The sequence below is a fragment of the Procambarus clarkii genome, chromosome 72 (assembly GCF_040958095.1).
Source record: "Procambarus clarkii isolate CNS0578487 chromosome 72, FALCON_Pclarkii_2.0, whole genome shotgun sequence".
Lineage (NCBI taxonomy): Eukaryota > Metazoa > Arthropoda > Malacostraca > Decapoda > Cambaridae > Procambarus > Procambarus clarkii.
This window is the reverse complement of record NC_091221.1, coordinates 10,719,474-10,743,718: the sequence shown is the minus strand read 5'-3', so window position 1 is coordinate 10,743,718 and position 24,245 is coordinate 10,719,474. Positions and strand designations below refer to the sequence as shown.

The window sequence follows — 24,245 nt, the reverse complement described above, 5'->3', positions numbered from 1 at the left end:
ACTAAGAGTCTACTAAGAGCTCCAGCAACTAGGATGGGTTCTCTTGCGCAGGCTGACGCCTCGTACCTTCTGATGGTGTCCTTAATGCGAACTGTAAATGTTCGCTTGATTTTCTTCACTCTTACACTGTCCTTGTAAACCTTCTCGTTGTTCGCAATGTAATTTTGGCGATCACTATAATCCCCATTCTGCTGAATTTTGCTGGAGCAATGTAGGGCTGAGTTGTGAGAGTGGCGGTGGTGGTCTGAGGGGCAGGGAGAGGTGTTGGGGTCATCACCCCCGTCCTCCACGCACCATCCACGCCCTGTAGCATGCTGGCTGTCTGCCTGGTGATCCTGGTCATATCCTGACCTATTGCCCGTGTCGCAGGTGGCATCAGTGTCATGTCTCCCAGTTAGGTTGTCATTGGTAACCTCAGATTGATTAAAACGACGTAGGCTCTTCCCGTTATGGGACAGTGGACAGCAGTGGCTACCGTCAGTGACGGATGTAGTCTCAGTTGTCCTTGTCGAGGCTGCTTCAACGTGATGGTTTGTGTGGTGGTAAGATTGCTGGTCCATCTGGCACTCAGAGTCAATATATCGTGGAGCAGTTGAATAAAACATTATGCTCCTCTTAACATCTTTCTCCAGACGATCAATCTCGTCTTCAAAGTGAGCAAGAACATGTGCCTCTTCCTGCTGCTGGAGGTGGCGGCAGCGGGTAGTACAGCGGCACTGGTCACGATGATACGCCTCCTCGCACACCTCTCTAATCTCTCTCCCCCGGGCCTCCACACTCATCTTCCTAACACTCACTATACTATCACTAACTATAACGTTCGCTATAACTTCACAGGTGGTTGGCGGCTCCTCGTGGGCAGATGAACTGCCTTAGGAAATATCACCAAGAAGCCGTGCAAAATCCACCCACATGCATATTTGATAAACGCTCGCAGCAAGTTCAATTATTATTACAACGTGCAGCAAAACTTCTTATAATACCCAGGTCTTTCACACACGCACTGTCCTGTAACCACATATGTCACGCTTAACGTATTATCAACATATAATGAGTTTTGGTACTAGCAGCAGGCAGGTTGGTGCGTGTGAGATGACCAGAGACGGGACGACACCTGTGAGGGGCAGGTGGAGCGCGTCAGGATGTAGTGCTCACCTCACGGCCTCCCGGCCACGACTGTCTGGGATCTCGGCCCCAGCTCGGCCCACACTCCCGCATGCGGCCACCACCACAGTTGCCAACACCTCGTCACCCTTCACCCCCTTCACATTTCCACCCTTATATCTACATGATATTAGGAACCTAATGAATACAATTTACGGCAGTGAGTGAAGAGATGTACTGAAAGATGGCGTATACGCAAATGAGTGGTTGCAATCTTGGTAGCAAGTCCCGACGGCGGCTTGTCTGCTGGTCAATGGTAGTCAATACGTCTGTCAGCAAGGAGGAGTCGACGAGATTTACTCCCCATGTGCTGGAGAAGTGACGCAAATAACACCACCCAATATTTTATTTCTCGCACCCAAACACCTAAGACAAGTCCATCAACAGGAGAGTTTAAACATATACAATTAACTCCTAGAAGACAGACAATTCGCCTCGGGGGCTTAAGTAAAGATGGGAAAAGGACTCTAGTTCTCTCTATAGGTCCTCAATTCTTGCTTCCCGGGGGTAGAATGTTGGTGGGTAGAAGGACTCTTTATCTACCCATTCTGCTCAACTCACTCCACCATGTTAATACTCCTCCGTGAGTGGCTTGCCCCATTGTGTAGGTGGTCGCTTGGGCGACTTTAATATATTTATCAGGGGAAAGTGGTGGTGACCAGTGGTGTCTGGTTCGTTGCTGACAGACTTACTTCTCCTACTAGATATCAAGCTATCTGGCACTAGATAGCAAGCTACCTGGGCTGATATACACACCCTCAACAAGATAACTCGTGGACATGCTCCCTCTACCACACCCGAAATACCAAAGGTAAGGCCTGCTATCTTCCTTACAAAGTAATAGCCGGGTTATCTCTGCCAGCATTAATAACTACGAAGAACACTTGCTAGATAACTTCTCCATTCAATGCTAATATAGCCACAGTAGGGAAGATATCCTCGGCTATCACCAGGAGGAGCTAGGTTGCCTGTGAGAGTTAAGGGAAGTACCAGGTGCTTTAAGATAACACTATTCACAGCCACGTCAGGGATCCTCGTTATCACTGACCCCCCCCCCCCCCCCTCTCCACCCAAAACACAGCATCTCTGGTGTAATCTTTGTCTTTTTTTGTGAGAAGAAACAGACATACACAGACACGAGAGAAGTAAAAGTTTGTTATTGTACTTAGGTAAGTATTTGTTATTATAAGTAACTTATATAGTTACGTATATAAGTATATACGTCGTATATAGTTACGTATATAAGTATATACGTCGCCTCGCTCACCACATCTATAATTTGACCCATTAGTTGACCGCAATAGCAAGGTCTCCTCTGGTTCCGGCAAGATTGCATACCACCAGTGTGACGGTCTTTGAACTTAGGTAAGACGCCACAGTCCAGCTTAGGCGACCTGAATATAGATCCTCGTCACGGCCCTTGTGGATCTGTTCATTGGCGACCTGAGATGAGGCGTTCTGGAGACTGCTGGCAGACTTGCAACACGAATTTTTAAATACAAATATCGAATTTTAATTCTTTGTAGCTGCGCTGGGTTTCGTGGGTGATAGGCCATGAAAAGTTTTACGTCTGGGTCAGGTCGGATAGGAATGACGGGTCACACAGCTTAATATAGAGCTTTCCTGATAAACAAAAGCTATTAACTGTCTCGATAGTCATGCATATTATTACTACTAAACTATCACTGCTGGTACTATTTTAGCAGTTGCTATTGCTACCACAATACGTGTCAACCCGTGCTTTAAACCTCTGACAAATCACCTCTGTCAGTTCCTGGCTATACCTTCCACCCACCCACACACACACACACACACACACACACACACACACACACACACACACACACACACACACACACTTACTTCAACAATAGCTGTAGACACGTTACTACCACCACCACAACCCCTCACCCACCACCACAACCCCTCACCCACCACCACAACCCCTCACCCACCACCACAACCCCTCACCCACCACCACAACCCCTCACCCACCACCACCTCACCCCGTTTTAAACACAATATAAAAGCAACACAAGCCGGTTATAATCATTGATGTGCAAAAGTTCCTAATCTGTAAGGAAGACTCTAGTTACGTCGTACTTAGCTGAACTCGCGCTTAGGGGGTTGAGCTTCAGTTCTTGGGTCCCGCTCCTAGTTAGTACTTGTCCTAACTTTTCAAGCTTCAAGCGTCTCGACTGATGAATATCAGGTGACGATCTTCGTCGCGTAAGACGCCTCACAGTTATATCGCCTTCTTATAACGTTGAATCAGAGTCGAAGCAGAGTCGATTCAGAGTCAAATCAGAGTCAAATCAGAGTCAAATCAGAGTCGAATCAGAGTAGAATCAGAGTTGAATCAACCTTTTCAATATTTATTCGTTGTTCCATTTATATCTTTTGGCCAGATTTGGCCGAGGCGTTGGGGATGGGGGACTTAGGTAGCCACGACGTGGTTAATGTTGATATTCACCCAGACGCAGAGACTTGACAGTGACGCCAACCAGATCACAAAGCACCGTTGGGCAAGACGGAGGTGAGGGGAAAAAAACAGAGACTCATGAAAATGGCAAAATAGCATTGGTGTCCCCATCCCTGCGGCATGGTGCTGTGTTGACCGTGGGTAAAGGCCAGGAGGCCCTCGAACTTCACCATCGGCTGGCCACCAGAAGGTCGAGGTGGCGTGTACACCAGTAGCCAGCCAGCCTACCGCAGCTTGTCGACACAACACAAGACTTCATTAACAATAATCAATCATCGACCTGGTACACATTCCCAGAGCTTAAACACAACTTAGTCTACGAAACGGGGGAAGGGAGAGAGAGAGGGGGAGAAGGTGTTTGTGTGAGGTGAGCTGGGAACTCTATGCTTGGTGGGGAAAGTATGTTTGGATTTTACCTAGTTGTGCTTGTGGGGGGTTGAGCTCTGCTCTTTCGGCCCGCCTCTCAACTGTCAGCCAACTATTACTAACTACTTTTTTTTCCCACACACACACATTCCCAGGAAGCAGTTCCGTAACAGCTGTCTAGCTCCCAGGTACCTATTTACTGCTAGGGTAACAGGAGCATTAGGGTGAAGGAAACTCTGCCCCATTTGTTTTTCCGCCGACTGCTGGGATCGAACCTCGGTCCCTAGGACCACGAGTCTAGAGCGCTTTCCACTCACCCAGCCAGCCCGTGTGTGTATGTGTGTGTGTGCAGTGTGTGTGCTCTAGCACATCAGTGACTAGTATGTGTACCTGGTGATACACCCAGGCACCCCCAGGCACCAGCCGCCACATACAGTTAATACATAATACATGTTGGTGAGCCTCGTCGCCAGCACGCAGGAGGATATTGATGTTTTCACCTCCACCACTTATGTGTGGTGGAGACACATGTGTGGTGGAGACACATGTGTGGTGGAGACACATGTGTGGTGGAGACACACTCCACCCACCCTTTCTCCCCCACCCTACCATGCGTACACCAACACACTTCCCCTCTCCACCACTACACATACAGCTCCCCTTCCTCATCCACTACACATTCTCCTCCCTCCCTTCCCATCGAATGACACACACACCCCATCCCCCCATCCACAGGGGATAGCTGAGTGGACAGCGCTTTGAACTCGAAATTCTAGGGGTCCGGGGTTCAATCCCGGTGATGGCAGAAACAAAATGGGCAGTTTCTTTCACTCCGATGTCCCTGTTACCTAGCAATAAATTGGTACCTGGGAGTTAGACAGCTGCTGTGGGCTGCTTCTTGGGTGTGTGTTGGGGGGAGGGGGGGGGGAATAGTAGTTAGTAACGGTTGATTGACGGTTGAGAGGCGGGACCAAAGAGCCAGAGCTTAACCCCCGCAAACACAACTAGGTTTAGCACACACCCCTAACACACGGATGATGATAAAACCGTTAAAATATTAGTGTTTAACATCAGATTTGAGGCGTTTTTAGCGTGATGAGTACGGGAGAGGTGAGGGAACGATGAGGTGAGGGAAGTGAGACACTGGTGAGGTGAGGGAAGTGAGACACTGGAGAGGTGAGGGAAGTGAGACACTGGAGAGGTGAGGGAAGTGAGACACTGGAGAGGTGAGGGAAGTGAGACACTGGAGAGGTGAGGGAAGTGAGATACTAGCGGCGTGGAGGGTAGTATAGAAGCCGGCGCATGCCGCGCCCTCATCCAATTATCCTGTGAACAAGACTGACAAGATACCGCTGCTGCTGCTGCTGTCACCCGTTGCTGCTGTCACCCGTCACCCGCTGCTGCTTCTGCTGTCACCCGTCACCCGCTGCTGCTGTCACCCGTCACCCGCTGCTGATGCTGCTGCTGTCACCCGTCACCCGCTGCTGCTGCTGTCACCCGCTGCTGCTGCTGTCACCCGTCACCCGCTGCTGCTGCTGTCACCCGCTGCTGCTGCTGTCACCCGTCACCCGCTGCTGCTGCTGCTGCTGTCACCCGTCACCCGCTGCTGCTGCTGCCACCCTTCTCGCCAACACTCCCAACGTCAAGAAACGGTCGTACTAAAGTCCCCTAACCTAACCAACCAGAGGACCCACGAACAGAAAACAGGACAGCATGTCAATTTCGCGAGTACGACCACCATTTTCCAGTACGCCAGTTTCTGGGCCTCAGGTAACGTGTACGTCAAAATGCGACGCGCTAAGAAAAGGGTTTGGTGAGATGCTGATGAAAATCTGTCAGCAATTAAGAGGACGACGAGCAGGTGAGATGCCATGATTTTATCAGCAAAGACGCATGTCTTGGCTGCTGGAGGCGTGTCATGGCTGCTGGAGGCGTGTCATGGCTGCTGGAGGCGTGTCTTGGCTGCTGGAGGCGTGTCTTGGCTGCTGGAGACGTGTCTTGGCTGCTGGAGGCGTGTCTTGGCTGCTGGAGGCGTGTCTTGGCTGCTGGAGGCGTGTCTTGGCTGCTGGAGACGTGTCTTGGCTGCTGGAGGCGTGTCTTGGCTGCTGGAGGCGTGTCTTGGCTGCTGGAGGCAGTGTCTTGGCTGCTGGAGGCAGTGTCTTGGCTGCTGGAGGCGTGTCTTGGCTGCTGGAGGCGTGTCTTGGCTGCTGGAGGCGTGTCTTGGCTGCTGGAGGCGTGTCTTGGCTGCTGGAGGGGTGTCTTGGCTGCTGGAGGCGTGTCTTGGCTGCTGGAGGCGTGTCTTGGCTGCTGGAGGCGTGTCTTGGCTGCTGGAGGCGTGTCATGGCTGATGGAGACGTGTCTTGGCTGCTGGAGGCGTGTCTTGGCTGCTGGAGGCGTGTCTTGGCTGCTGGAGGCGTGTCTTGGCTGCTGGAGGCGTGTCTTGGCTGCTGGAGGCGTGTCTTGGCTGCTGGAGGCGTGTCTTGGCTGCTGGAGGCGTGTCTTGGCTGCTGGAGGCGTGTCTTGGCTGCTGGAGACGTGTCTTGGCTGCTGGAGGCGTGTCTTGGCTGCTGGAGGCGTGTCTTGGCTGCTGGAGGCGTGTCTTGGCTGCTGGAGGCGTGTCTTGGCTGCTGGAGGCGTGTCTTGGCTGCTGGAGGCGTGTCTTGGCTGCTGGAGGCGTGTCTTGGCTGCTGGAGGCGTGTCTTGGCTGCTGGAGGCGTGTCTTGGCTGCTGGAGGCGTGTCTTGGCTGCTGGAGGCGTGTCTTGGCTGCTGGAGGCGTGTCTTGGCTGCTGGAGGCGTGTCTTGGCTGCTGGAGGCGTGTCTTGGCTGCTGGAGGCGTGTCTTGGCTGCTGGAGGCGTGTCTTGGCTGCTGGAGGCGTGTCTTGGCTGCTGGAGGCGTGTCTTGGCTGCTGGAGGCGTGTCTTGGCTGCTGGAGGCGTGTCTTGGCTGCTGGAGGCGTGTCTTGGCTGCTGGAGGCGTGTCTTGGCTGCTGGAGGCGTGTCTTGGCTGCTGGAGGCGTGTCTTGGCTGCTGGAGGCGTGTCTTGGCTGCTGGAGGCGTGTCTTGGCTGCTGGAGGCGTGTCTTGGCTGCTGGAGGCGTGTCTTGGCTGCTGGAGGCGTGTCTTGGCTGCTGGAGGCGTGTCTTGGCTGCTGGAGACGTGTCTTGGCTGCTGGAGGCGTGTCTTGGCTGCTGGAGGCGTGTCTTGGCTGCTGGAGGCGTGTCTTGGCTGCTGGAGGCGTGTCTTGGCTGCTGGAGGCGTGTCTTGGCTGCTGGAGGCGTGTCTTGGCTGCTGGAGGCGTGTCTTGGCTGCTGGAGGCGTGTCTTGGCTGCTGGAGGCGTGTCTTGGCTGCTGGAGGCGTGTCTTGGCTGCTGGAGGCGTGTCTTGGCTGCTGGAGGCGTGTCTTGGCTGCTGGAGGCGTGTCATGGCTGATGGAGGCGTGTCTTGGCTGCTGGAGGCGTGTCTTGGCTGCTGGAGGCGTGTCATGGCTGCTGGAGGCGTGTCATGGCTGCTGGAGGCGTGTCATGGCTGCTGGAGGCAGTGTCTTGGCTGCTGGAGGCAGTGTCTTGGCTGCTGGAGGCGTGTCTTGGCTGCTGGAGGCGTGTCTTGGCTGCTGGTGGGGTGTCTTGGCTGCTGGAGGCGTGTCTTGGCTGCTGGAGACGTGTCTTGGCTGCTGGAGACGTGTCTTGGCTGCTGGAGACGTGTCTTGGCTGCTGGAGACGTGTCTTGGCTGCTGGAGGCGTGTCTTGGCTGCTGGAGGCGTGTCTTGGCTGCTGGAGGCGTGTCTTGGCTGCTGGAGGCAGTGTCATGGCTGCTGGAGGCAGTGTCATGGCTGCTGGAGGCAGTGTCTTGGCTGCTGGAGGCGTGTCTTGGCTGCTGGAGGCGTGTCTTGGCTGCTGGAGGCGTGTCTTGGCTGCTGGAGGCGTGTCTTGGCTGCTGGAGGCGTGTCTTGGCTGCTGGAGGCGTGTCTTGGCTGCTGGAGGCGTGTCTTGGCTGCTGGAGACGTGTCTTGGCTGCTGGAGACGTGTCTTGGCTGCTGGAGACGTGTCTTGGCTGCTGGAGACGTGTCTTGGCTGCTGGAGACGTGTCTTGGCTGCTGGAGGCGTGTCTTGGGGGACCTTGGGGGCCGCTGCCGTCCCCCCAGGGACACCTGACGGCGGCGCTGCAGGGCATCTTCGTTAGTGTTCGGTATAGCAGCCCTCGAAGTCACCTTTCCCTCGCGAAATGCCTCTGGGACGCGAATGACAAATATTGGAGAAAACGGGAATTTAACGTGGCGCAAATACGCCCGCCCCGTCGCCAGATACAAGGGGATACTATACTGTATTATCAGCTTGGTGTGGCCAGGGGGTGTTCGTACTGACAGCCATAGTTCACATTGAACGCGCGTGAGTTGCCCAAATCCCAGGAGATGACCAGCTCTGAACACCCTGGAACAGGTGAACACCCTGGCCCTGGTGAACACCCTGGCCCTGGTGGTCTAGAGAGCGCCTCACCATAGCAACCGGAGTGAGAAAGGTTGCAGTACCCCCTGGGAGTGCAAGCCAGCACACCCACGGTAACAATACCCAGACCTTCACGACAACAAACCTCAGCTCGACACCAGAGCGAAGGGTTGGCCCTCAAGTGGTGACCTGGAGGACGACCTGAAGGTCACAGGGAGATCAACGGGGGTTCCCAAGGGCAGAGGAGTGACGTGTTGCAATAGAACCCGCCGTTGTGAAGTGTGTGTGTGTGAGGGATTAGTGAGGTGTGAGGAGTGAGCAAGAACAATAGGAGGAGGGGGGACAGGGGCAGGAGAGACACTATAAAAAGTATTTTTCTGTATTTTGATTCAACCCCCCAGATCACAGTCCGATAACGCGAGCCTACACAAGTTGCTGTGCAGTCTTCCCTCCTACACCGCCCACCCCTCCCCGACACACACACACACACACACACACACACACACACACACACACACACACACACACACACACACACACACACACACACAAGCCACTATAACAAAACTATCTATAATTGTCACCAGTTGTTGGATCACTCATACTAACAACCTCATACTAACTAGCTCTCTGTTTATGAGAATAGTTCTACTCAATATTATATATTGATAATAACTTGTGTATAAAATTTGTATGGATTCTATCCCATGTTGGAGCTAGAAACCATGACTTTGCAGATAGATTGGCCACCAAGAATAAAAATCCAGACTGTCTATCGGAATTATTAAAAGCGCACAAATTAGAATGATTACTTCAGATTTAGAATAATTAAGAAATGACCAAAGACCAGATAGCTACAGTATTAAAAACTGTGTCAATTTTCGAAATAAGAAGTACTTGTATAATGAGCACATTGATCGGACCAGACAATGTGATGTAGTTGTTGAGATAATTCGCCTTGGCTATAGGCACATCTGGCAGGTTAGTGAGGCTGAGTCACTACCAGAACATTCAGATTGAAAACTCTGTGACGTTCAAACAACCTTATGGCCTATTGTACAATCAACTATGTAACTATTTTATTGAACTTGATATACTGGAGAACATTCTCACCGTCTATCCCAAATTTGTTTGTCTACATTAATTATTTAGAGCTGCCTCTCTTGCCCCTATGGTAGTGAAGAATGGAAAGTTGCATTTACACAGCGGGTTTTCTTCCTATTGGGGAGTGTTGTACATGCTGCTATGGCGGTGTGTCCACTCACAGGATGAGTGACGCTGCCCAATACTGTCACTATGGCGGTGTGTCCACTCACAGGATGAGTGACGCTGCCCAATACTGTCACTATGGCGGTGTGTCCACTCACAGGATGAGTGACGCTGCCCAATACTGTCACTATGGCGGTGTGTCCACTCACAGGATGAGTGGCGCTGCCCAATACTGTCACTATGGCGGTGTGTCCACTCACAGGATGAGTGGCGCTGCCCAATACTGTCACTATGGCGGTGTGTCCACTCACAGGATGAGTGGCGCTGCCCAATACTGTCACTATGGCGGTGTGTCCACTCACAGGATGAGTGGCGCTGCCCAATACTGTCACTATGGCGGTGTGTCCACTCACAGGATGAGTGGCGCTGCCCAATACTGTCACTATGGCGGTGTGTCCACTCACAGGATGAGTGGCGCTGCCCAATACTGTCACTATGGCGGTGTGTCCACTCACAGGATGAGTGGCGCTGCCCAATACTGTCACTATGGCGGTGTGTCCACTCACAGGATGAGTGGCGCTGCCCAATACTGTCACTATGGCGGTGTGTCCACTCACAGGATGAGTGACGCTGCCCAATACTGTCACTATGGCGGTGTGTCCACTCACAGGATGAGTGCCGCTGCCCAATAAACTCGCCCCTTGGGGCAAATTTAAATTAAATTATATATTCAACCTGACGTAGTAGATTGTAAACTCATGAAATATGCATGTTTAAATCTACAATTTAGACCTATTGACTGATGCATGATTTTTTCAGCAGCACGTCACTGTAATTAGACCTAATTGAATTATTCGGATTATGCAAAACTGTATTTTTTGTCAAAACTTATAATAATACATCTAAGTGGTCCGTATATAAGTACGGGCCACTCAGTTTTACACGCCATGTTTCAGCCCCGCTCCTGTGCCAGGTAAGTCCATTACGGGCTCACCATAGCCCGTGCTACTTGGAACTTTTAGCTCCCAGTAGCTGAATCTTTAAGTGTATAAGTGGCCCGTTTTTGTCCAAATCATCGAAATAATCTCATCATTTAGATGATGTGGCTCATCGAGGAGGTGAAGAGCACATGTTGTCATCACGTAACATTATTCATCACAGTGAGGCTGGCCAACCTCCCCCCCCCCTGGCCAACCTCCCCCCCCCTGGCCAACCTCACCCCCCCTGGCCAACCTCCCCCCCCCCTCCTCATGCTTACCACCTCTGAGGATCAGGTGACAAGTGTTGTGAAAGCTGGTGCCAGATGACCAAACCTGCACCACCACCATCATCGCTTTGCTTCTCAGCACAATCTTATCACTGAGCTTCAGAGTCACTGCTACTTTGTTGACCAGACCACACACTAGACGGTGAAGGGACGACGACGTTTCGGTCCGTCCTGGACCATTCTCAAGTCGATTGTGAATGACAGTCGACTTGAGGACTGGTCGACTTTGGTCCAGGACGGACCAAAAAGCCGGTCGGCCGAGCGGACAGCACGCGGGACTTGTGATCCTGTGGTTCTGGGTTCGATCCCAGCCGCCGGCGAGAAACAATGGGCAGAGTTTCTTTCACCCTATGCCCCTGTTACCTAGCAGTAAAATAGGTACCTGGGTGTTAGTCAGCTGTCACGGGCTGCTTCCTGGGGGTGGAGGCCTGGTCGAGGACCGGGCCGCGGGGACACTAAAGCCCCGAAATCATCTCAAGATAACCTCAAGATAACCCGGACTCTGCGTCAATGGTAGGAAATGTATATGTTTATCTCTCAGAATGTTTGGTAATATGTTTATTGCTTCTTGAGGTTATCTTGAGATGATTTCGGGGCTTTAGTGTCCCCGCGGCCCGGTCCTCGACCAGGCCTCCACCCCCAGGAAGCAGCCCGTGACGGCTGATTAACACCCAGGTACCTATTTTACTGCTAGGTAACAGGGTGAAAGAAACTCTGCCCATTGTTTCTCGCCGGCGCCTGGGATCGAACCCAGGACCACAGGATTACAAGTCCAGCGTGCTGTCCGCTCGGCCGACCGGCTCCCTTGTGATGTGTGATGTGTATCTATGTATGTATTAACACGATGTACTGAACGAGGTGAGAATAGCTTGAGCTACCTCATCCCTTTGTGTGTATTTTACCTCAATAAACTTATTTCAATTTCAATTTCAATGTGTCAATGGTAGACAATGGTGGCTCGCCGAGGCTGCAGCACTGTGGTGGTGGTGCTCTCGGTCGTGTAGTTGCAAGAGCAACCATTGCAGGAGCACGAGTTACTTTGTGGTGTAAACGTCCTTATCTGTATTGGGGCTCCCAGTGTGGTTCCTTCAAGTGTCTGAGTTGGAGCTGGTGTGTGTGTGTGTGTGTGTGTGTGTGTGTGTGTGTGTGTGTGTGTGTGTGTGTGTGTGTGTGTGTGTGTGTGTGTGTGTGTGTGTGTGTGTGTGTACGTGTACTCACCTAGTTGTACTCACCTAGTTGTGTTTGCGGAGGTTGAGCTCTGGCTCTTTGGTCCCGCCTCTCAACCGTCAATCAACTGGTGTACAGATTCCTGAGCCTATCGGGCTCTGTCATATCTACACTTGAAACTGTGTATGGAGTCAGCCTCCACCACATCACCCCCCTAATGCATTCCATTTGTCAACCACTCTGACACTAAAAAAGTTCTGTACACACCTGTGTGTGTGTGTGTGTGTGTGTGTGTGTGTGTGTGTGTGTGTGTGTGTGTGTGTGTGTGTGTGTGTGTGTGTGTGTGTGTGTGTGCGTGTGCTTGTGTGTGTGTGTACCACTATCTACCCCTCGCTCGGCTGTTTCTAGCTTAGAATAACACTGTTTTCATCTACTTTGTCAATTCCTATTAAACTGTCTTCCCTTCATCCTGTACTGCTCCTCATGGCTTTGTGTTTGCGTTCGTGAGTGCGTTTGCGTGCGTGTGTGCGAGACGAAGTGCGACAACAAGAGAGAGGTGGCTCTGGTGACGTCAGAGCTGGCCCTCTATTCTTCAAGATACTGTGTATCACTGTGGCACTGTTGGGGGGTGGGGGTGGCAGTGATGGGAGGGGGGGGGTGATGGTGGCACTGTTCCACAAAGCTGTGTGTGAACTGGCACTACGGGACACCACCCTCAGCACACGAGACACTGTCCAGGTGTCAGTGTGTCACTACGTGTGACTGTGAGAGTGCCAGGGTGTCACTGCGTGTGAGTGTGCCAGTGTAAGACCTTCCTGGGTGCTAGCGAGTGCCAGTATGTGCTAATGGGTGCCACTGTGAAAGCCAGTGTGCCAGTGTGAGTGCCAGTGAGGACCAGTGTGAGTGCCAGTGAGGACCAGTGTGAGTGCCAGTGAGTACCAGTGTGAGTGCCAGTGAGGACCAGTGTGAGTGCCAGTGAGGACCAGTGTGAGTGCCAGTGAGGACCAGTGTGAGTGCCAGTGTACCAATGTGTCAGTGTGTGCCAGTATCAGTGTGAGTGCCAGGGAGCAGTGACGAGGGTGCCACACGTGGCTCATAACGTCGCCTTATTACAAAATCAGCTGTGGTGAGAGCCTGGTCTTTCCATCAGCCTAGTGTGAGGTGCCTCCCTCCCTCCCACGGTACCTCCATCACCCCCCCCCTCCACCTTCTCCCTCACTCCCTCACTTCCTCATTCCCCCATCACCCAAGTACACCCATATAAGGCTCTGCTCCGGCCCCCATCTCTAATACCCACAAGTACCGCTACACACCTTCAAAGAATACTAACAAGCAATAACTATTAGAAGTGCAAAACAAGGTACTAAGAACGGGTAGGACAACTACCATCCACCATCGGCCCCAAACACTCCAGGAGTTGGTCCAAGCTCTGAACAAACAACATTGAAACATCAGCCCAGAACAGCAAGCCACCAGGGCCGTGGAACACTTTCGAAAGAACAAATCCACAAGGGCCGTGACGAGGATTCGAACCTGCGTCCAGGAGCATCCCAGACACTGCCTTAATCGACTGAGCTACGACAGGGTTAAAGGGTTGAAACCGAAGTGCTACTGAACTTACTGGATCCCGTAGCCTCTCCGAGGCACTTTAAACACTTTCGAAATATTCAGCCCTCAGTGCAAGAAACATTACCTCAAGAAGCGGTAATGTTCCCCCACCAGGTGTGGGGGCGCCGCTCCCCCACACCTGGTGGCCCAAGGAGCCTCGATCTCTACTCGAGAAACACATAATTCCAAAATAAACAAAATATCGACCAGACAACTAACAGGGAAATAACCGACCCAAACATTCGCGCCAGGCGAACCAACAAGGGAGTCTGAATATACACATTTGTAGCGAATATATATATAAGAATGTTTCACTAAGTATTCATCTTTTGTACATCTACGCATGCTGATATATATATTTAAATATATATATGGCCAGAAAGAACAAGTTTAGCTTACCTACTCAACACACACACACACACATGGTGCCAGCAAGGCGGACTGGCCGTCTTTATAACAACAGAGGATTGATTGATGAAGATTAAGCCACCGAAGAGGTGGCACGGGCATGAATAACCCGTAATCAACACACAAACACACAGTCATCTGCCCAGTAATACCAACCTGTGCGCGTTAGTGTTTTTTCCCGCCAATTACCAGGAAGCCAAGCGTGTGCTGCTACTGACGCAGGCCTCGCCAGGGGCTTCAGTAGCACAAGTCTTACAGCAGACTGGAATCGCCACTTGCCTATAAGCACTTACCTATTAGTGTCTACGGGGGAGTGAGGTCTAGCTCTCTTATATACGTCCCCGCCTACCAGCCTTGTCGTACCTGCTGAGAAGCTAACTGCTATAGACTCAAATTCTTTGCCGAATCAGGCATTACAAAAAGTTGTGGATGGAGGCGGCTTTTCCGACTTAACCCAATCACACACACACACACACACACACACACACACACACACACACACACACACACACACACACACACACACACACACACACACACACACACTGTACAATGTGTGTAAATCACGAAAAATAAACACGTGATTAAAAATGTGACAGTGTCAGACCACGGAGGAAAATTGAAAAATGAATTTCCTTAAGTACTTTCGTATATTAATACTCCTTGACTCCTCCTGAAGATATATTAATATACGAAAGTACTTAAGGAAATTCCTGTTTCAATTTTCCTCCATAGTCTGACACTGTCACACACTGTATCATGTATGCTACAGTATCTAGTTCCAGATTATACCCGACTGGAAGTACCTGACTGGAAACCGGGTTGCAGGTATACACATGGGTTCAAGCGTAGGACAGACAAATACATTACTGAACAAATTCACAAGGGCCGTGACGAGGATTCGAACCTGCGTCCGGGAGCATCCCAGACACTGCCTTAATCGACTGAGCTACGACAGGGTAAAAGGGTTGAAACCGAAGTTCTACTGAACTTACTGGATCCCGTAGCCTCTCCGAGGCACAAACCAGGCTTCAAACCTGTCGTAGCTCAGTCGATTAAGGCAATGTCTGGGATGCTCCCGGACGCAGGTTCGAATCCTCGTCACGGGAGGATTTGGAGGGAGGGAGCCGGTCGGCCGAGCGGACAGCATGCTGGACTTGTGATCCTGTGGTCCTGGGTTCGATCCCAGCCGCCGGCGAGAAACAATGGGCATAGTTTCTTTCACCCTATGCCCCTGTTACCTAGCAGGAAAATAGGTACCTGGGTGTTAGTCAGCTGTCACGGGCTGCTTCCTGGGAGTGGAGGGAGTGGAGGCCTGGCCGAGGGCCGCGGGGACACTAAAAAGCCCCGAAATCATCTCAAGATAACCTCAAGATAACCGTCTGGAGAACATGAGATGGTTATACTCACCGAGCATTGATGGAGACGGAGGGGGATGAGGAGCCCCCTGTTGTCCCCCTCTCCGACCTGCTCTGCTCGGGCGACGAGGACGACGACGTGGACGACTTGTCCTTGAAGATGGGCGACTGTTGGAGGATCTGCGAGGCGTCCATCTCCAAGGTGACACAGGACCTGGTGTGGACTGTCCGAGAGGTCCTCACCAGGCCGTCGGCGGAGTCTGAGGAGGACGAGGACTCGCTGGTGTCATGGCGGGAGACCTCGACGGCGTCTTCAGGCGCCTCCTGTTGGTCCAAGTCGCGCAGCTCCACCATGCTCCGGCTGTAAGACAAGACGTTGTTATATACTGATAGTTTCTTCAGTGGTTGGGCACCCAACCACTTGGGCTGGACGGTAGAGCGACGGTCTCGCTTCATGCAGGTCGACGTTCAATCCCCCGACCGTCCAAGTGGTTGGGCACCATTCCTTTCCCCGTCCCATGTGCACACACAAGCAGGCATACAGGTACACACACGCGCGCGCACACACACACACACACGTCGCTGGAAGGCAGAAGAGCTCTGAGAGACATGATCACCACATACAAAATTCTCAGGGGAACTGACAGGGTGGACAAGGATGGATTATTTAACACGGGTGGTACACGCACAAGGGGACACAGGAGGAAGCTGAGTACCCTAATGAGCCACGGAGACATTAGAAAGAGCTTTTTCAGTGTCAGAGTAGTTAGTAAATGCATTAATTAATTAATGTAAATAATTAGCATTAGGAAGTGATGTGGTGGAGGCTGACTCCATACACAGTTTCAAATGTAGATATGATAAAGCCCAATAGGCTCAGGAACCTGTACACCTGTTGATTGACAGTTGAGAGGCGGGACCAAAGAGCCAGAGCTCAACCAGGTGGTACACACAAGCATGCATACGAGTACCTGTGTCTAATAATACATAAATGCTCTCCCAGAAGGAATTAATAGACTCGTTCCTCTCATTGTTTGCTGATGATTCAAAAATTATGAGGAGGATTAAAACAGAGGAAGATAGTAGGAGGCTACCAGATGACCTGGACAAACTGAAGGAATGGTTCAACAAATGGCTACTAAAGTTCAACCCGAGTAAATGTAAGGTAATAAAACTAGGCGGTGGCAACAGGAGGCCAGACACAGGATACCGGATAGGAGATGAAGTCCAACATGAAACGGACAGAGAAAAAGATCTAGGGGTTGATATCACACCAAACCTGTCTCCTGAAGCCCACATCAAAACAATACTATCAGCGGCGTATGCAAGGCTGTCGAACGTCAGAACTGCCTTCGGGAACCCGTGTAAGGAATCCTTCACAACCTTGTAACCGCAACACAAATCCACGCCATCCTGTACAGTGTTTACAACACTGCCACACCTGACTGCTCATCTGCAGGAAGACTCACACACCTTAGTCACATGTACGACCTTCTCATCACCCTGGTGGATACGACCTTCTCATCACCCTGGTGGATACGACCTTCTCATCACCCTGGTGGATACGACCTCATCACCCTGGTGGATACGACCTCATCATCACCTTGGTGGATACGACCTCATCATCACCCTGGTGGATACGACCTCATCATCACCCTGGTGGATACGACCTTCTCATCACCCTGGTGGATACGACCTTCTCATCACCCTGGTGGATACGACCTTCTCATCACCCTGGTGGATACGACCTCATCACCCTGGTGGATACGACCTCATCATCACCCTGGTGGATACGACCTCGTCCTCACCCTGGTGGATACGACCTCGTCCTCACCCTGGTGGATACGACCTCCTCATCACCCTGGTGGATACGACCTTCTCATCACCCTGGTGGATACGACCTTCTCATCACCCTGGTGGATACGACCTCATCACCCTGGTGGATACGACCTCCTCATCACCCTGGTGGATACGACCTTCTCATCACCCTGGTGGATACGACCTTCTCATCACCCTGGTGGATACGACCTCATCACCCTGGTGGATACGACCTCATCACCCTGGTGGATACGACCTCCTCATCACCCTGGTGGATACGACCTCCTCATCACCCTGGTGGATACGACCTCCTCACTCTGGTGGATACGACCTCCTCATCACCCTGGTGGATACGACCTCCTCACTCTGGTGGATACGACCTCCTCATCACCCTGGTGGATACGACCTCCTCATCACCCTGGTGGATACGACCTCCTCATCACCCTGGTGGATACGACCTCCTCATCACCCTGGTGGATACGACCTCCTCTTCACTCTGGTGGATACGACCTCCTCACTCTGGTGGATACGACCTCCTCATCACCCTGGTGGATACGACCTCCTCACTCTGGTGGATACGACCTCCTCATCACCCTGGTGGATACGACCTCCTCACTCTGGTGGATACGACCTCCTCACTCTGGTGGATACGACCTCCTCACTCTGGTGGATACGACCTCCTCACTCTGGTGGATACGACCTCCTCACTCTGGTGGATACGACCTCCTCACTCTGGTGGATACGACCTCCTCACTCTGGTGGATACGACCTCCTCACTCTGGTGGATACGACCTCCTCACTCTGGTGGATACGACCTCCTCACTCTGGTGGATACGACCTCCTCACTCTGGTGGATACGACCTCCTCACTCTGGTGGATACGACCTCATCACCCTGGTGGATACGACCTCCTCATCACCCTGGCGGATACGACCTGATTTTCCGCAGACAAATTGATTACCTGTCCATTAGCACTTGTGGATGTCAATCAGGTGTGGGACAGCACCTCCCCTCCCCCCACACCCCCTCTCCCACACCTGAAGTGTCGGAGTGCGGTGAAGGTGGTAGAGGGACGGATCTATCCGTCCGGCGGCCCCCTCCCCTGTCCGTCCGTCCGTCCGTCGCCCGTCCGTCGCCCGTCCGCCAGGCCTCCCGGTAGCTCCAGTTATCTCCAATTTGCAGACTTCCTGTCACCGCTGCCACTCCGCGCTGGCCATCCCGTAGCGGACACCCACCCCTCGTCCGCCCACACCACGCCCACATACTACACCCCACAGCAGCCCGCCCACACCACGCCCACATACTACACCCCACAGCAGCCGACCCACACCACGCCCCACGTACTACACCCCACAGCAGCCCGCCCACACCACGCCCACATACGCTGGACGCTATGATGACAAGATGACAGCCAGGTTTGGAACTTCCGCCGGGTTTAAGCTCACAGGATAAGAGAAGGAAGATATTTTATACTTTCGCCCCCAACACCCACCCATGTACCCGCCTCCACACACCCCCACGTACCCGCACCCACACCCACGTACCCGCACCCACACCCACGTACCCGCCTCACACACACACAGACCGTCCCTCGACACACCTTTGTACCTGAGGCGCTACCTTAACCTGTTCTTGTGAAGTTTTCCTGTTGCTTCTTACCCCAGTTGCAAACTGGTGCTGGAGAAGTTTGCCCTCGAATGGCGCGCTTACCCGTCAAGATGCTCCCTTATCCGTCAAGATGCTCCCTTACCCTCAAGATGCTCCCTTACCCTCAAGATGCTCCCTTATCCTCAAGATGCCCCCTGACCCCTCAAGATGCTCCCTTACCCTCAAGACACTGGCTTACCCACAAGATGCTCCCTTACCCTCAAGATGCTCCCTTACCCTCAAGATGCTCCCTTATCCTCAAGATGCTCCCTGACCCCTCAAGATGCTCCCTTACCCTCAAGACACTGGCTTACCCTCAAGATGCTCCCTTACCCTCAAGATGCTCCCTTACCCTCAAGATGCTCCCTTATCCTCAAGATGCTCCCTGACCCCTCAAGATGCTCCCTTACCCTCAAGACACTGGCTTACCCTCAAGATGCTCCCTTACCCTCAAGATGCTCCCTTACCCTCAAGATGCTCCCTTATCCTCAAGATGCTCCCTGACCCCTCAAGATGCTCCCTTACCCCTCAAGATGCTCCCTTACCCTCAAGACACTGGCTTACCCTCAAGATGCTCCCTTACCCTCAAGATGCTCCCTTACCCTCAAGATGCTCCCTTACCCTCAAGATGCTCCCTTACCCTCATGATGCTCCCTTACCCCTCAAGATGCTCCCTTACCCTCATGATGTTCCCTTACCCTCAAGACACTGGCTTACCCTCATGATGCTCCCTTACCCTCAAGACACTGGCTTACCCTCATGATGCTCCCTTACCTTCAAGATGCTTGCCACTTCCTCCGACCCATCGTGGCTGCTCTAAGCCCACAATAACAGGAATTGGTCAATATATTGGAGGGTGAGGCAGGTCATGGCGGTAAAAGTGGGGGGTGGGACGGAAGTAGGGAATAGTAGGGTGGTGGTGGGAAGAATGATAAGGGTAAGTGTATGTTTGAGGGATCTGGGGTGTGGAGAGTTCTGCGCTCCTGTGCCAGGTAAGTCCACTACGGGCTCACCATAGCCCGTGCTACTTGCCCCGCTCCTGTGCCAGGTAAGTCCACTACGGGCTCACCATAGCCCGTGCTACTTGCCCCGCTCCTGTGCCAGGTAAGTCCACTACGGGCTCACCATAGCCCGTGCTACTTGCCCCGCTCCTGTGCCAGGTAAGTCCACTACGGGCTCACCATAGCCCGTGTTACTTGCCCCGCTCCTGTGCCAGGTAAGTCCACTACGGGCTCACCATAGCCCGTGCTACTTGCCCCGCTCCTGTGCCAGGTAAGTCCACTACGGGCTCACCATAGCCCGTGCTACTTGCCCCGCTCCTGTGCCAGGTAAGTCCACTACGGGCTCACCATAGCCCGTGCTACTTGCCCCGCTCCTGTGCCAGGTAAGTCCACTACGGGCTCACCATAGCCCGTGCTACTTGCCCCGCTCCTGTGCCAGGTAAGTCCACTACGGGCTCACCATAGCCCGTGCTACTTGCCCCGCTCCTGTGCCAGGTAAGTCCACTACGGGCTCACCATAGCCCGTGCTACTTGCCCCGCTCCTGTGCCAGGTAAGTCCACTACGGGCTCACCATAGCCCGTGCTACTTGCCCCGCTCCTGTGCCAGGTAAGTTACGGGCTCACCATAGCCCGTGCTACTTGCCCCGCTCCTGTGCTAGGTAAGTTACGGGATCACCATAGCCCGTGCTACTTGCCCCGCTCCTGTGCTAGGTAAGTTACGGGCTCACCATAGCCCGTGCTACTTGCCCCGCTCCTGTGCTAGGTAAGTTACGGGATCACCATAGCCCGTGCTACTTGGAACTTGTTTCGAGTAGCTGAATCTATAACAACATGTGGAGAGTAGTGGGGGTTGATGATAGAGGGGGGGTTGGGGGGAGGTTAGTGGTCATAATGGGGGTGGTGGGTGGTTAATGAGTGGTAGGGGGTGGTAGTGGCAGGGGGGGGGCGGTGTGTCTAATTACACCAAGCCTCAGCGTAATGGAGAAATACAACATTTTTCTCACTTATAATGTTGCTACTGAATGTACAACATGAAGAAAAAAAAAATTTTTTACTCTGTAATAATATAATTTCATAACGTAATTATACGCAACAATATATCTTGGACAAGTCGCTCCACAACACTCGCTCGGATCGTCGACTTCCTATGGCGTCGCCTGTCACTTAGTTTTCTCTAATTTCTTTATCACATTTCAGAGTAAAAAATATGTTTATTTTCCTACAGTCAGCACCAACATTATAGTGAGTAAATGTATCGTATTTCTTCATTACCTACATAATGCCATGAAGCTTAGGGTAATTAGGTGGTAGGGTGGTGGCAATGACTGTGGTGGTGGTTGTGGTGGTTGTGGTGGTTGTGGTGGTGGTGGTGGTGGTGGTTGTGGTGGTGGTTGTGGTGGTGGTGGTGGTGGTTGTGGTGGTGGTGGTGGTGGTTGTGGTGGTTGTGGTGGTGGTGGTGGTGGTTGTGGTGGTGGTGGTGGTTGTGGTGGTGGTGGTGGTGGTGGTGGTGGTGGTGGTGGTGGTGGTGGTGGTTGTGGTGGTGGTGGTGGTGGTGGTGGTGGTGGTGGTGGTGGTGGTTGTGGTGGTGGTGGTGGTGGTGGTTGTGGTGGTGGTGGTGGTTGTGGTGGTGGTGGTGGTTGTGGTGGTGGTGGTTGTGGTTGTGGTGGTGGTGGTGGTTGTGGTGGTGGTGGTGGTTGTGGTGGTGGTGGTTGTGGTGGTGGTTGTGGTGGTGGTTGTGGTGGTTGTGGTTGTGGTGGTGGTGGTGGTGGTTGTGGTGGTGGTGGTGGTGGTTGTGGTGGTGGTGGTTGTGGTTGTGGTGGTGGTGGTGGTTGTGGTGGTTGTGGTTGTGGTGGTGGTGGTGGTGGTTGTGGTGGTGGTGGTTGTGGTGGTTGTGGTGGTGGTGGTTGTGGTGGTTGTGGTGGTGGTGGTTGTGGTGGTTGTGGTGGTGGTGGTTGTGGTGGTTGTGGTGGTTGTGGTGGTGGTGGTTGTGGTGGTGGTGGTTGTGGTGGTGGTTGTGGTGGTGGTTGTGGTTGTGGTGGTGGTGGTGGTTGTGGTGGTTGTGGTGGTGGTGGTTGTGGTGGTGGTGGTGGTGGTTGTGGTGGTTGTGGTGGTTGTGGTGGTGGTGGTTGTGGTGGTTGTGGTGGTGGTGGTTGTGGTGGTGGTGGTGGTTGTGGTGGTGGTGGTGGTGGTGGTGGTGGTGGTGGTGGTGGTTGTGGTGGTGGTGGTGGTGGTTGTGGTGGTGGTGGTGGTGGTGGTGGTGTTGGTTGTGGTGGTGGTGGTGGTGGTTGTGGTGGTGGTTGTGGTGGTGGTGGTGGTGGTTGTGGTGGTGGTGGTGGTGGTTGTTGTGGTGGTGGGGGTTGTGGTGGTGGTGGTTGTGGTGGTGGTGGTGGTTGTGGTGGTGGTGGTGGTTGTGGTGGTGGTGGTGGTTGTGGTGGTGGTTGTGGTGGTGGTGGTGGTGGTTGTGGTGGTTGTGGTGGTGGTGGTACTTCCCTGGGGCCAGATTCACGAAGTAGTTACGCAAGTACTTACGAACCTGTACATCTTTCCTCAATCTTTGACGGCTTTGGTTACATTTATTAAACAGTTTACAAGCATGAAAACTTGCCAATCAACTGTTGTTATTGTTATAAACAGCCTCCTGGTGCCTCGGAGCTCATTAACTGTTTAATAATTGTAAACAAAGCCGCCAAAGATTGAGAAAAGATGTACACGTTCGTAAGTGCTTGCGTAACGGCTTCGTGAATCTGGCCCCCTGGTCAGTCTTCGACGGGGGTTTAATTGTTCCTTCTATGATTCACTAGTCGTGGGTTCCATGCTGGTGCTGCGTACCCTAGATCTTATCTTAGGTTGTCTTCAGTATCGTAGCCTGCCGTGCCTTGTCCTGCCGTGCCTTATCCTGCCGTGCCTTGTCCTGCCGTGCCTTATCCTGCCGTGCCTTATCCTGCCGTGCCTTGTCCTGCCGTGCCTTGTCCTGCCGTGCCTTATCCTGCCGTGCCTTGTCCTGCCGTGCCTTGTCCTGCCGTGCCTTATCCTGCCGTGCCTTGTCCTGCCGTGCCTTATCCTGCCGTGCCTTATCCTGGCGTGCCTTCGTGCTGATGGCTGCAAAAATCACAGCTCCTACACCCTGACTGTGACCTCCCAACTCCTAGTTATCCCCTTGGTCAATCAGACTCTTGGTGGATCAGGAATCTTGTGCAGGTGTTTATCAAACTCTTGAACACACAAGTCAGTTTTTAATTTCTCTAATATTTTGCAAAAAAAAGGTGTTGAGTAGCCCTTGAACTCTCTTAAATGTTCATAGAATGTTCACTCAGAGACATCTGTCTGGAGCAGTTAATACCAGTCAGGCTTGGATGATGGCTACACCAGTCAGGCTGGGCTGATGGCTACACCAGTCAGGCTAGACTGACGTCTACACCAGTCAGGCTAGACTGATGTCTACACCAGTCTAACTCACAATCTGATGCTTCTAGCTAACCTGCTTCACGGTATCGTCTTGCAAACAATGCAAGCACGAACCTCTGCTCATCTGGCAGGTCGTTAACATAGCTTAGCAACAGGCCCCAGAACCGAGCCTTCAGGCACCCCCCCTTGACTTCCTATATACCCCCCCTATCTACCCTGTTACTGACTGTTTCCTGTTAGTTAGGTACTCCCTTACCCAGTTCAGAGGGGTTATCTTATCTTGAGGTTATCTTGAGATGATTTCGGGGCTTTTTAGTGTCCCCGCGGCCCGGTCCTCGCCCAGGCCTCCACCCCCAGGAAGCAGCCCGTGACAGCTGACTAACACCCAGGTACCTATTTTACTGCTAGGTAACAGGGGTGAGTTCAGTCGGCGGTGAAGGGCAAGGAGGAGATGTAGGGAATGGAGAAGGGTGAGGCAAGGTGAGAGATGGTGTAGAGAGGGGTGAGGTAGAGGTAGAGGTGAGAGAGAGAGCACCTCACACCCTACAGTCCTGCCAACGACTGGTTACCCAAAACTGATTTATCAATGTCGCAAATCACATTTTCTTGTCAAGGGGATGGTGGCGGGAGGCAACTGGCGGGGTGTGAGGCGTGACGGGGCAGGAACTGGATAGATTAAGGCAGGAAATGGGGGAGGGGAAGGCAGGAAATAGGGTAGAGGAAGGCAGGAAATAGGGTAGAGGAAGGCAGGAAATAGGGCAGAGGAAGGCAGGAAATAGGGTAGAGGAAGGCAGGAAATAGGGTAGAGGAAGGCAGGAAATAGGGTAGAGGAAGGTAGGAAATAGGGTAGAGGAAGGTAGGAAATAGGGTAGAGGAAGGTAGGAAATAGGGTAGAGGAAGGCAGG

At 52.6% G+C, this 24,245-nt stretch overlaps 1 protein-coding gene across 10 annotated transcripts in view; it reads right to left on the bottom strand.

The window, feature by feature from the left end:
• Positions 1-24,245, bottom strand: part of LOC123773700 (uncharacterized) — a 510,416-nt gene that overhangs the window by 32,215 nt on the left and 453,956 nt on the right. For all 10 annotated transcript variants that reach the window (XM_069312488.1, XM_069312490.1, XM_069312489.1 and 7 more), the window contains one exon: positions 15,523-15,831. In XM_069312488.1, the coding sequence (XP_069168589.1) occupies positions 15,523-15,831 (309 nt within the window). The remainder of the gene's footprint in view (positions 1-15,522; positions 15,832-24,245) is intronic.